Genomic DNA, 11,683 nt, shown 5'->3' on the forward strand with positions numbered 1-11,683 from the left:
TGGGGAAGAAATGGAGGTAGTGACAGATTTTATTTTCCTGGGCCCCAAGATCACCGCAGATGGGGACTGCAGCCAAGAAATTAAAAGACACTTGCTCCTGGGGAAGAAAGCTATGGCAAATCTAGACAGCATACTAAAAAGCAGAGACATCACCCTGCCAACAAAAGTGTGCATAGTCAAGCCTATGGTTTTCCCAGTAGCAATGTATGGCTGTGAAAGTTGAACCATAGGGAAGTCTGAGTGCCAAAGAATTGAGGCCTTTGAATTGTGGTGCTGGAGGAGACTCCTGCGAGTCCCTTGGACAGCAAGGAGATCAAACCAGTCAGTCTTAAGAGGAGATCAACCCTGACTGCTCTTTAGAAGGCCAGATACTGAAGATGAAACTCAAATACTTTGGTCACCTAATGAGAAGGAAGGACTCCCTGGAGAAGAGCCTAATGCTGGGAACAATAGATGGCAAAAGAAGAAGGGGACGGCAGAGGATGAGGTGGCTGGATGGAGTCACTGAAGCAGTTGGAGTTTGCTGAAGTGGACTCTGGGGGATGTTGGAGGAGAAGAAGGCCTGGAAGAATGTTGTCCATGGAGTCGCGATGGCTTGGACACGACTTCGCAATTAACAACAACAAGAAGAAGAATCTGAACCTGACATATTTGTCCATGTAGGCTTAGGACTTTAAATGGTTTCCTCTTAAAGGTCTAGGTTTAAATCCCTATGCATTCAAGCATGTCAATATATTAGGTTGGCCACGATTATTTTTTCTCACAGCTGACTCTTGTCATCATGAACCTTTGCATGCTGGGTATAGTTGCAGCAATTGACTTTAGCTGATGCAAATGGAGGGGAATTTTAGTTCAGGTCATTTTGTTTGAGAGCTTATCAAATAGTTATTCCTATTCAGAAATAAAAAATAATAATTTTTGGGAGAAAATGAAATTGGAAGATTTACCCATACCTATTTTTAAATCCATCATGTATGAATACAATATTTTCTGCAAACCTTCCTTATGAGTACTCACAAACCATACAGGCTTTTGGTAACTTGAATTACATGCTTGCAAAATCCAGATGGGTCTGTCTAGTTGCCATCTCCACCCCTACCCTCCTTGACAAACCAAAAATGGAGTATCTGTCCATAGAAGGGAGTATAGTCTTCTCTCTATTATTGTTTTCCCTGATATACTTTTGATATTAAACAGAATCTTTTCCTACCAGGGATAATTAACTTTACTACAAGGACCATTATCCCTGACAGATAATGGCTTGCCATTTGCTGCTGGAGGAGAAGCTTCTCTGGAACCCTCCTCAACCTACTACTCCCTTTCCCAAATTAAGTCATTTTCCCTAGAGGAAGGGAGTTGTATATGGGCAAGAGACATGCTTGCTTAGGGAGACAATACCTGAACAAGAGTGTCCCCCTCTTGATATTTCCCAGCACTGAATAATTGCCCCACCTCAAGTAGCAAAATTAAACCACATTCTTAAAGAGACATGTCACAAAGCACTAGCGTTTTATTGTGAAGTGGTTTCTTATAACACGTCCCAGTGAGATACCCAGGGGAAATAGCATAGTCAATCAATAAAGACATCCCCTGAAATTTCGCCAAGGAGGTTGACATTCAGGTAGGTGTGAGGTAGGCTCACCACTGAAGTAGCATGCAACTCCTGCCCGTTGTGCTGGAAATTCACCAGCTCCACTCAGTGGTCACCCAAGCTGAGTGCTCAGTTATCCTCAGCTAAGCCAAGTCAGTTTTTCTGGACAGCTATTTAAATTACCCTGATATCTTGCACTTGTACTTCAGCTTTAGGAAATTCTCAGCCTGCAAGGAGCAATGAAAGCAGCTTCAGTAGCAAGTCAGATTGTTTGGACGTCTATTAGGCCTATTTGTGTGAATAGGGTAACTGTGGGGAAAGGATCAGTGGGAAGCACATTTAGGCTTGTTGCCAAAGCTGGGGCCCTCCTCTCAGCCTTTCAATCACCTGGTTCTCCAGTGTTTTGAAGCAGGACTTCCTCCTGAAGTTGCGAAGGCTCCAACATGGTTTAGAACTCCACTCCCTGCTGCAGAAATAATGCTGAGCACTGTGGTGACATGGATGGAAGCACTGGTGACTTTGGACAAGGGAAAGCATGCCATTTCACTGCCTTTTTCACCATGTATAATTTGTCTATGTGTATGGGAAAAGGACTTTTGTCTCCTTTAAATGGCGGCAGCTCTGCAGGATCGAAGGTGAAGGTCTTTGCTCACCTGCTCCCTGCTTCTTTTCTTAGTAGAGGCACCAGGGCTTGAAGCTGGGGCATTATCAGAAGATACAGGTTCTTTATCACTGTCCTGTGGTCCTCTCCTGCAGATGCCATATTCTTATACATTTCATTTTGTTATTATTGTACAACTGTAAACATATAAAGGGCTTGGAAGAGAACATGATATAAATCATAAAATATGAAAAGATGTATCAGATAAATTTGTTTTCCATTGTCTTATTGAGTGATGGTGCTTGCTGGTCACGTAAAGTAATATATGAATCCAGATCACTGGAGATAGCACTCTGCCTTGTGTCATCCCTGCTTATGCTGCTCAGGACACATCTAGAAGGGACCAAGCATCAGGACTGGCTCATTCAGCAACTCAGCAAAATACTGTCACAAACATTTAACTAGAAAAGCCTACTTTTAAAAGAAGCTGGTTGAAAGCTGCATAGGAACAGAGCTCTGTTATCTGCCAAATTTGAATTTAACATGGAAGACTGTTTCCTTTTTCTTCTATGCCTAAATCAAAGAACCACAACAGCAGTGCATATCAGCAGACACTTTAATAAGGGAACATCATCACCTGTAGATAGGTCAGGCAGAGAAGCCTCATTTAACTGTGTTCTTGGGAATGATCTACAGCCTTGTTTTACAACAAAGAGAACAAAAGGACTTTAGTCCTTTACACAGCTACCTGGGAGTAAACAGTATATGTAAATGAGTAGACATATATAAGACAACACTGTCACTTGTGTTTTTCTTCATCACAGATTATATTTTAGAATATATGGAAGGCATCAATCAATGAATTAATTAAGGTATATTCAGAAGATAGTGTGGTGTAGTGGTTAAGAGTATTGGCATGGGACTCAGGTGATCAGGGTTCCAGTCCCTGCTTAGCTATGGAGCCAAATAAGTGACTTTGGACTGGTCATAGACTCTCAGTACAACCTACCTCACAGCGTTATTGTTGTGGTATGATTGAGAACAGGAGGAAGAAAATGATGTAATCAGGAATATAAATCAATTAAATAAAAAGCTTCAGAATTTACCTTTTTGGGGACCTTCCCTTTACTTTTCTCCTTTCCTGGGAAAAAGACCTTAGAAGTCTTTTCAGGGGAGAACTTGGATTCCTCCATTATTGAGCCTGTGATTTAAGCTCACCTGCATGTAAGCCATTTACATTTGAAGGAAACTATAGTTAACATGACCTATTTTATATATATTCCAAAATTAAAACAAAAGCCACAATGATTTCTTTTTGTAACATTATGTGCATCGAACTGGTATTTCAAATACTTCCAATAAATGTTTTGAGGCCAGAATGAAAATATTGTGTTCAGACTTTTTTCCACATTTTTTCCAGGCTCCTTTAAGTCATGCATTCACTTTGTGAATGTTCCAGTGCCTGGGCAATGGAGATGCATTGCTTCTTTCCCCCCTCCCAAACCCATGGGCAAACAAGCTGTGCACTGCAGCTTCCTCAGAGAAACAACTAGTTTTGGTTTATGTTCTTAGTTCAGTATATCCTCTTCCTCATTCTGTGCCACCCACTTTGATGCCAAGATGTTTTCCCCAGATATTCATGTAGTTTTGAAATGTTTGTTGAATGAAAAGCTATCCTTGATTTTCAGTAACAGTTCCTGAAGCATTTAGCCAGAAACGGTAATTATATAAGATAATAGATAGCTGAAAGTAAATGCAGTACTGTAATTCACCCAAGGGATTATGCTTCTGTCGGGAAACTGCAGCAAGATAGTGTATTGCTCTGCATGTATAATATATGTCTTTTTATATTTAATGCTTTAACATTAGGGAGAGCTTCCTGGTTTGCCATATTTTATGTAAATATGCTTTTTCACCTTGAGATGACAAAACCTCAGTATCCCAGACTATCAGTAAACATTTCTGAGACCAATGTATCTGAGACCAAAAACATATTAAATAGTTATACAAGTGGAAATATTAAATTTTAAAAACAAGTCTCCATTATATATGATTATTATCACTTATCATATATCTAACAGATAGATGGGAACTGCTGTATCTTGGTCATACTAAATATCTGATATACATACCCAGAATGTATGCCCAGGGATGCCAAAATCAAACTGCCACAATGGCTTTCTTGTGTGCCTTCTTTGTGTTTAGATTGAGTGCATCTGTGTGTGTGTTTGTATGTGTGAGAGAGAAGCAGCTTCTTGTTCAAACTTTGAGTAAGAGTATAGCATTTGCAGATGATGTTCTTCTAACATGCAAAGAAAATCAGCATCCAGGCTGTTGCTGAGAAGCTATGCAAGCAATTGCCTAAGCACCAGACAATGAGGAGCAAGGCACACATTTACTTTAAAAATTATTGACAAAATAAATAACAGAGATGAAGGAAAGTGTTAATGTCCCCCTAAGAGTCTTCATGCTAAGGTCCCAATCCTGATCAGGGGCTGTACTTTATAATTAAAAGGAAAACCAATGTATGCTTTGGGTCTGGGCCAGGGTGTATGGGAATACATTTTCCCTTCTAACACTAGTAGCTGCAGTACTTCTGTGGAGTGCTTTGCTCAAAATCCAGACATGCCACACACCTACAGGGGCACAGAAGGAGTTGGAAAAGGGGCATCTAACTCCCACACAACACTTTGTGCCCTTCTTCTTGATAAAAATATAAAGACTTGTTGATCTATATTGGGAACTGGTCCAATTAGGAAAAGATAACAGAGTGGAAGGCATCTGTCCATCCTTGAGAAAAAGAGAGGGCAGATTGTAGAAGTGCATAATAGACAATGTTGTATCTTATGGGAATCATAAGTATATGACCACAGGCTTATCCAGCATTTTTCCCAGTGCCTACAGGTTGCCCACAAACAGGTTAAAGCACTTTCTGTTCTTGTCTGTTTCAAATAAAGAGTGGCATGTAAGATGAAGTACGAAGGATCCTGTTCAGCTTTGGGACTGCAGGCCAAATCCAATGAGGTCTCAGTCAGGGTCTTAGCGGTTCAGCCGATGACTGTACTCTCAACCTCCCCAACTCCTGTTAATTTGGTGGTTTCTCAGCTTTGGTGCAATTTTCATCTCCATTCTAAATGGTTGATATGCCTCTCCTAAGGCCTAGTTACAGGTGGTAAGAATTTTAGCTGAAAGAGTTGCAACATGCCTGATGCAGGCTCAGGTAGAATCTTCTTATCCACCCTAGTCCATTGCTGCTGTGACATCTCTATCACCTTGTGACCCCCCTCTCAGCCTTAGGAATAGCTGTAGGGATGGGGGAATCAAGAATTAGAAATGTAGCAAAAAAAATTTTTTTATTCTTATTTATTTAAGGTTTTTATATGCCGTCCCATTACTAAAGGTCTCTGGATGAATTACAAAGAATAGAAAACCAAAAAACGAAGCAACCTATTACAAGAACAGCGCAGAGATTTGCATAGTTTCAGACAAACTAAGCAAATGTAACTAAGCATCTTTATTTAACCCGATGAAGAATAAAAAACCTACACCAGTGGCCTGACTCAGTGGTATTGATATTGGTCTGATCAAGACTAATATTTAATTTTTTTTGAGGCTGTAATGAGACATGCACCTGTTCATTAGTTCCATTAAATTCATTGCAGATTTTATATATACACACGCACACATGTATAAATGTCCTGTATTATGAAATTGTTTAACTTTCATTTATAGTGTGTATATGAAAAGCCTGTTGCCATACTGAAGCCACAATCTTATATACACTTACAAGAAAGTAAATATACAATTGAGCACAGTGGGGCCTATTTCCAAGTATGTTTTATGCAGATTTGTGGACTTGCAGTTAATCATGTCAATGCATTCAATGTGATAAAGTCTTTGTATGAAACTGATTAATTCTTTGTGTTTTGAGGACACTGTGGCAATATAAGATGAAGTACAAAGAAAAAACAAAAATATAGGCATAACTACAGATTGCTAAGACTATTGATTGGTAGTCTTTTATAATAAGTAGCTGTGGGAACCCTGTGGTTGATATTTAGTTAAATGTCCTACCACCATATTTTCATGGACATACAAAGTCATAATGCACAACTCTAGGAGGGTGCCATCAGAGGGAGGAGGAAAATGTTTATTTCCTTCATTTTGCATTTTCCCTTGCCCACCAATATTTTCAGAAAAGAGGATGTGTATATTTAGTGCTGTTTTAAGCATACTAAAACTATGATCTCCTTTTTACTGCAAATTTATTTGGTAAAAACACAGATAGTGATTTTCAAACTAATTGCAGAACATAATTTCAGAAATGTCCATAGATCATTACATATGAACCTATTAACACATTGGCCAAGTTTGCATAATTGCCACTGGTTTCAGCTGTGGTGCCTGCCAGTGCATACCAAACATCATTTGCCTAATTATCCACTAGGATGCATCTTGTCATGCCATCCAACCCCAGCCAGCATGGGGGAAAACAGTGTCAAATAACAACAGCAGGCCAAGGCAAGTAATAAGGCAATGTTGTCCAGCATGTGTCATGGCTTAAACAAGCTCTAGTGGTTTGTTTAAGCCATGATGATCATGTGAACCAGGTCAATGTGAGCATATTAATAACTGATTAATCCTGGTGGGGCTATTGTTCACTTGTAGCCAAGCCATTTTTCATGTTAAAAAAAGAGGAAATTCTGCCCTATTGTCTCCTTTTTACTTATTTTGATGAACTAACACTTGAAGCTTACCAGGACATTGATCAGCACCAATAACCTTCGAGTCTAAGGAATTAGTGATTCCAAAAAGGAGGTTTTTTGTATGGCCGGCTTTTTTCTGCAGAGAATAAGTCCCCCTACATGATAGATGGTTAATGTAACAAGTTGAAATCCTGTGGTTTTCCTAATGTTCAGGGCACCGAACATAAACAAAAGACCTAATAGATTATTAAACCATTTGAATTTACTCACTTCAGAATTAATCAGATAACTGCTTTCAGTTCACAAACTAACACTTGAGAATGAATGATGTTCTTTAAGGATGCATTTACATTTATCTGACCAGATTCATGCAGACTCCGCCATCTGCAGAACTTGCTCAACCACACTTTATCTCTTTCTTTCTCCCTCTCTCTCTCCCTCCATCTCTCTTTTTTCTAGTGCAAAAGGATAGGTATGACAAAAGGAAGAATATATAAGGGATCCCCACTGAGATTCAGCCCTATAAATTATGTATTATGCAGACACTATTCTGCTGATTCTGTCTGATCCCCAATTCTCAATTCCTTGTTTTTGCTTCTATAAATAGCTATGGCCAGATTTTCAGTTGTAAAGTGATGAGGACTAAACCAGAAATGTTTCCCATTTAATAACTTCTGCTAGAGATATTTCCCCCCCTCCCCTTTCATTCTGAGACATCCTCAGGGCTTTTGCAATCTGGGAATACAAGCAGTGCTGTATTACTGATAAGATAGTTGGGAATGGAGTAAGGGAATAACTTCTCTGAATATTTAAAAATGCCTTCCTCTTCCCACTCACCCCCATTGTCTTACATTCCATCATCAGCATAATTGTGTCATTGCAGAGCATAACCAAATAATCTGTTGTATTGTCCTTTTTTCCCTTAGACCCCAATGCTTTGCCTGGACAGACCGGACCGGACCATGCTCTTATAGGAGGGATAGTGGCTGTAGTTGTCTTTGTCACGCTATGTTCTATAATTCTGCTTGGTCGATATCTGGCAAGACATAAAGGTAGGCTAGACTTAATCAAAGTACAGTCATTTTTGTAGCAATATTTCCTAGTGATTAGTTTCTGTCTGCAACTATTTCCCCCACCTCTGTTGCCTCAGGAAAACTCAGATGATGCAGCATCCGTTTTGGATTTTTGTTTTGTTTTTTTAGTGAGGTCCTGATTTTTACCCAATTTTACACTTGGATTAACTGTGGCAAAATAATGTCTAGCAATTTGTCCAAGGTCACACAAGGAGTCAGTGACTCAGAGAATTAAACAAGTGAAAGACAGGACATTGCACAGTTCCAGGAAGTGGACATCTATGCTTTATTAAGTTAACAAGTTTGTTAAAGCAAAATTCTGTGTGAAGTGAGTAGATAAACATATGAGAGACAGTCATAAATTGTTGATCTCAAATGCATTAAAAATGACAGGAAAATACTGAGTATTAAATTCTTAAGCCACAGCAGCTTTTCAGAGTTCCAGGGAAAATGTACTGACACTGGCAGAGGTCTAGCAATCATTGAGTGGTTTTGATATCCAGGTACTAGTTTCTACTATCCAACCACCCAGTCCCACCACAATAGCACCAAAATGTTACATGTATTTAGCAACATAAATATTTTCTGATGAAGTTACTTAGCTCAAGCTGTAAGTTAATGAACAGGTGAAAATTCTCCTTTTAGTTTTATCCTGTAAGTAATTCCACAACTTTTAACAGTCTTCACTCACCTAACTTACCTCTTTCAAATATTTATTCTTTTTGTATACACACATTTTATATAATCTCAAATATAAAACAACCTTTACAGTATTTTTTTGTATCCATATGTGGCAAATATGGATCTTGGCTAGTAAGATAACTACTTTAATTTTCTGTATCAGATTTTTATTACTAGGTTGAAAGAAAGATATGGCAGTACACTCTATTGAATTCAATGGTGCTAGTTCTGAATGCATAAGTTCAAGCAATACAACACTAAGGCCTGTCATACTTCATGGAAACCAACTATGGGGCTCCATGATATATGCCAGCCACCATGTTGTGATTTCAAGCTGTGGCAGGAGTGTGCTGCAGCTTGTCATGACATATGAAGCCAGTGAGGGTGGGTTGTTACAATGCTTAACAAAACACCCACAGTCCTTCAACAGGACACAGGCTGGAGGTGGTCTATTCACAGGTCACTCAGTTTCACTAAAGTATCTTACTCAGATTTTAAAAAAATACTTTACCTTTGAATTAGAAATGTGAACACACTTACAGAGAAGCCTTATCATTGAAATTTCTGGCCTGAAGGGGAAATCCTGTGAGTTGCAGGAAAGGTTTTCAGTTCTTTCTGCAAAAAAATGGATTCCCTGCCTTAATTTTGGTCAGGGTTCTCTACTCACTCCAAGACATTATCTTAGATAAGATACCAGAACAATCTTTTCCTACCTTCATCTTTACCCTTTTTGATTTTTGAGTGAATGTCACAAAATGCAGGTGCTTGTTATCATCCCATTCACCTGCCAGAGGATGCGTAGCTTTATCAGAACCTGGACACTGGGTACACAGGTTTGGATTCCCATTTGTCATGCTTTAGGGACAAGTCAAATAATTGCTCTGCCCCATTATTTGTGCATATAAACCAAGAGAGTGTGGGATCTCCTCATTACGTGAAAAGGAATGTGCAGGGTGATGGGAATACTTTTTTCCCATTCCTACTTATATGCTGCTTTTCTTCACTGTACTCTGTGCTTTAAGTTGGGAAGGGAAATGTGTAGCCATCCAGATGTTTCGCCTTACAAAGCTCATCACCCCCACCCACGATAGCCAATAGTGAGGGATAATGGAAGCTGTAGGCTAAAACATTTGCAGCACAGCAAGTGGCCTGCCTTTGCTTGAAGTACTTTTATTCCCAACACAGCATACAGACTGAGCTGGGTCAAAATTACATTAAGTGCTTAGGCAGCAAACACTGAGGCAGAAGAAGGTATAGCTTATTTCTCTAGTTTCTGACATCTCTCATTTGGTCCCTGTGTTAAGGTTTTCTTAGAATGTAAGTGCTGAGCCTTAGCTTTCAAAGACCCAAATAAATAAAATAGCCTATTACTATTCTGTATTATTTTCTTTTTTCCAAGAAACCCTTCACAATGTATGAAGTGTAAGCACATCATTATGGCTGTCTATATCATCAGGGGATTAGAATAAGCACCTACTGAACTGCATTCCCCAATTCACCTGATATTCAGAATGTCAGGAAATGGAGAGCTATTGGCCTAGGTTTGCAAAAGCTATTTGATCAGCTAATTCACAAAAGGTAATGAAGAATGTGCCTTTCCCAGTAATAAGTAAGTCTCCATGGAAAAAGTATGTCCTTTGAGCAAACTAGTATGAAATTGGGCACTTCTGTTCTGCTCTTTTTTGGAAGCTCGTGCACACACGCACTCCTCTCAAGTGAAAATTGGCTCTTTTGGACATTGCTGGCTATGAAAACAGGGAGTGATTTGGTGTAGCTAGATATGAAAAAGGGAAACTGGTGACACATATGTCAGAAGGGCTCTTTATCCATTTCTGCTTTCATTCTGAGCTTTATAGGATCTATACATGGTACTGAACCCTTCCCCCTAATAGGTTTAGATTAACCATGGTTAGCTCCTGTAAAGCTCAGAAATAATAGCTGCAGTGGATAAGGAGCCCCACTGTGATAAACATTCACCCATTAAAGTCAACCAGACTTCAAAAAGTTCATTTTGAGCCTGCAGGTTATTCTCTTCAGTTGAATTAAAATATATTTAATTATCACAGAGCAGCACAAATAACTAGAAAGCATCCCACCCACCCACTGCCAAAAAAAAGCTTGTTAAGTAATGGTGACAGCTTAAAGGTCTTTTCTGTGCTATTGGTGTGTACCTATTTTGATCTAAGGGCTCTGGATCACAATTAATCCTTGCCTGAATTGGTATAACACAGATACTATAAGCGTTCATGCTACAATTTTGTATGACATTTACCCTCCACTCACCAAGACCAATTATTCCACTATTAGAGAACTACATTTGAAAAGCTGTAAAATGTCCCAAAGCCCTAACATTTTCTTTTAATCACTTTGTTTCCACAGGAACATATTTAACAAATGAAGCTAAAGGAGCTGAAGATGCACCTGATGCGGATACAGCCATTATCAATGCAGAAGGCAGCCAAGTCAATGCAGAAGAGAAGAAGGAATATTTCATATAGATGCAGACTTAGGTTCTCTGAGTAATATACACCAGGCTGACTGCTGGAGAAAACTGGCTCTCATCTTTCAGAATTAATTTCTCCCATCTTTTTGCTACCTTTATTAATGAACACAATTGTTTTCAGTAGCCAGTTTATACCAACAATCAGCCATGGACGGCATTTTTCTTTAATTATGGTACCATTCATAATGCAGGACATTTCTTATTGCCTAATCATCATATCCATTGCTCTCTTAACATACAGTGCTTGAATATACAGCCTTAACAATTGTAATCATCATCAGTTCATATTCAGTTTTTCTACATTTTTAAAAAAATATTATACAACTTTATTTTTCTGTTTTCTTTTACCATGGTCCTTACCGGTATTGCACCAGGTCATTTTCATAACAAATGTTCTTAGGTGAGGACCCAAATGTACTTACGTAAGACATTACAAGTAAGATTAGAGGTTTACAAAGAATGTTTTATATATGTCTATAATTCAAAAGCAGCCTAGTTTTGAAACATTATGCCCTAGGAAACACCAAC

At 38.9% G+C, this 11,683-nt stretch overlaps 1 protein-coding gene across 1 annotated transcript in view; it reads left to right on the forward strand.

Moving 5' to 3' along the window:
• CADM2 (cell adhesion molecule 2) overlaps positions 1 to 11,390 on the forward strand; it is a gene marked incomplete at its 5' end in the record, with an annotated part of 180,309 nt that extends 168,919 nt beyond the window's left edge. Inside the window, 2 exons of the mRNA XM_044442230.1 lie at positions 7,825 to 7,950; positions 11,032 to 11,390. Coding sequence (XP_044298165.1) covers positions 7,825 to 7,950; positions 11,032 to 11,150 — 245 coding nt within the window. The remainder of the gene's footprint in view (positions 1 to 7,824; positions 7,951 to 11,031) is intronic.
• Positions 11,391 to 11,683: the final 293 nt, after the last annotated feature.

Source organism: Varanus komodoensis, unplaced genomic scaffold, assembly GCF_004798865.1.
Source record: "Varanus komodoensis strain SLA01 unplaced genomic scaffold, ASM479886v1 scaffold4, whole genome shotgun sequence".
Taxonomy (NCBI): domain Eukaryota; kingdom Metazoa; phylum Chordata; class Lepidosauria; order Squamata; family Varanidae; genus Varanus; species Varanus komodoensis.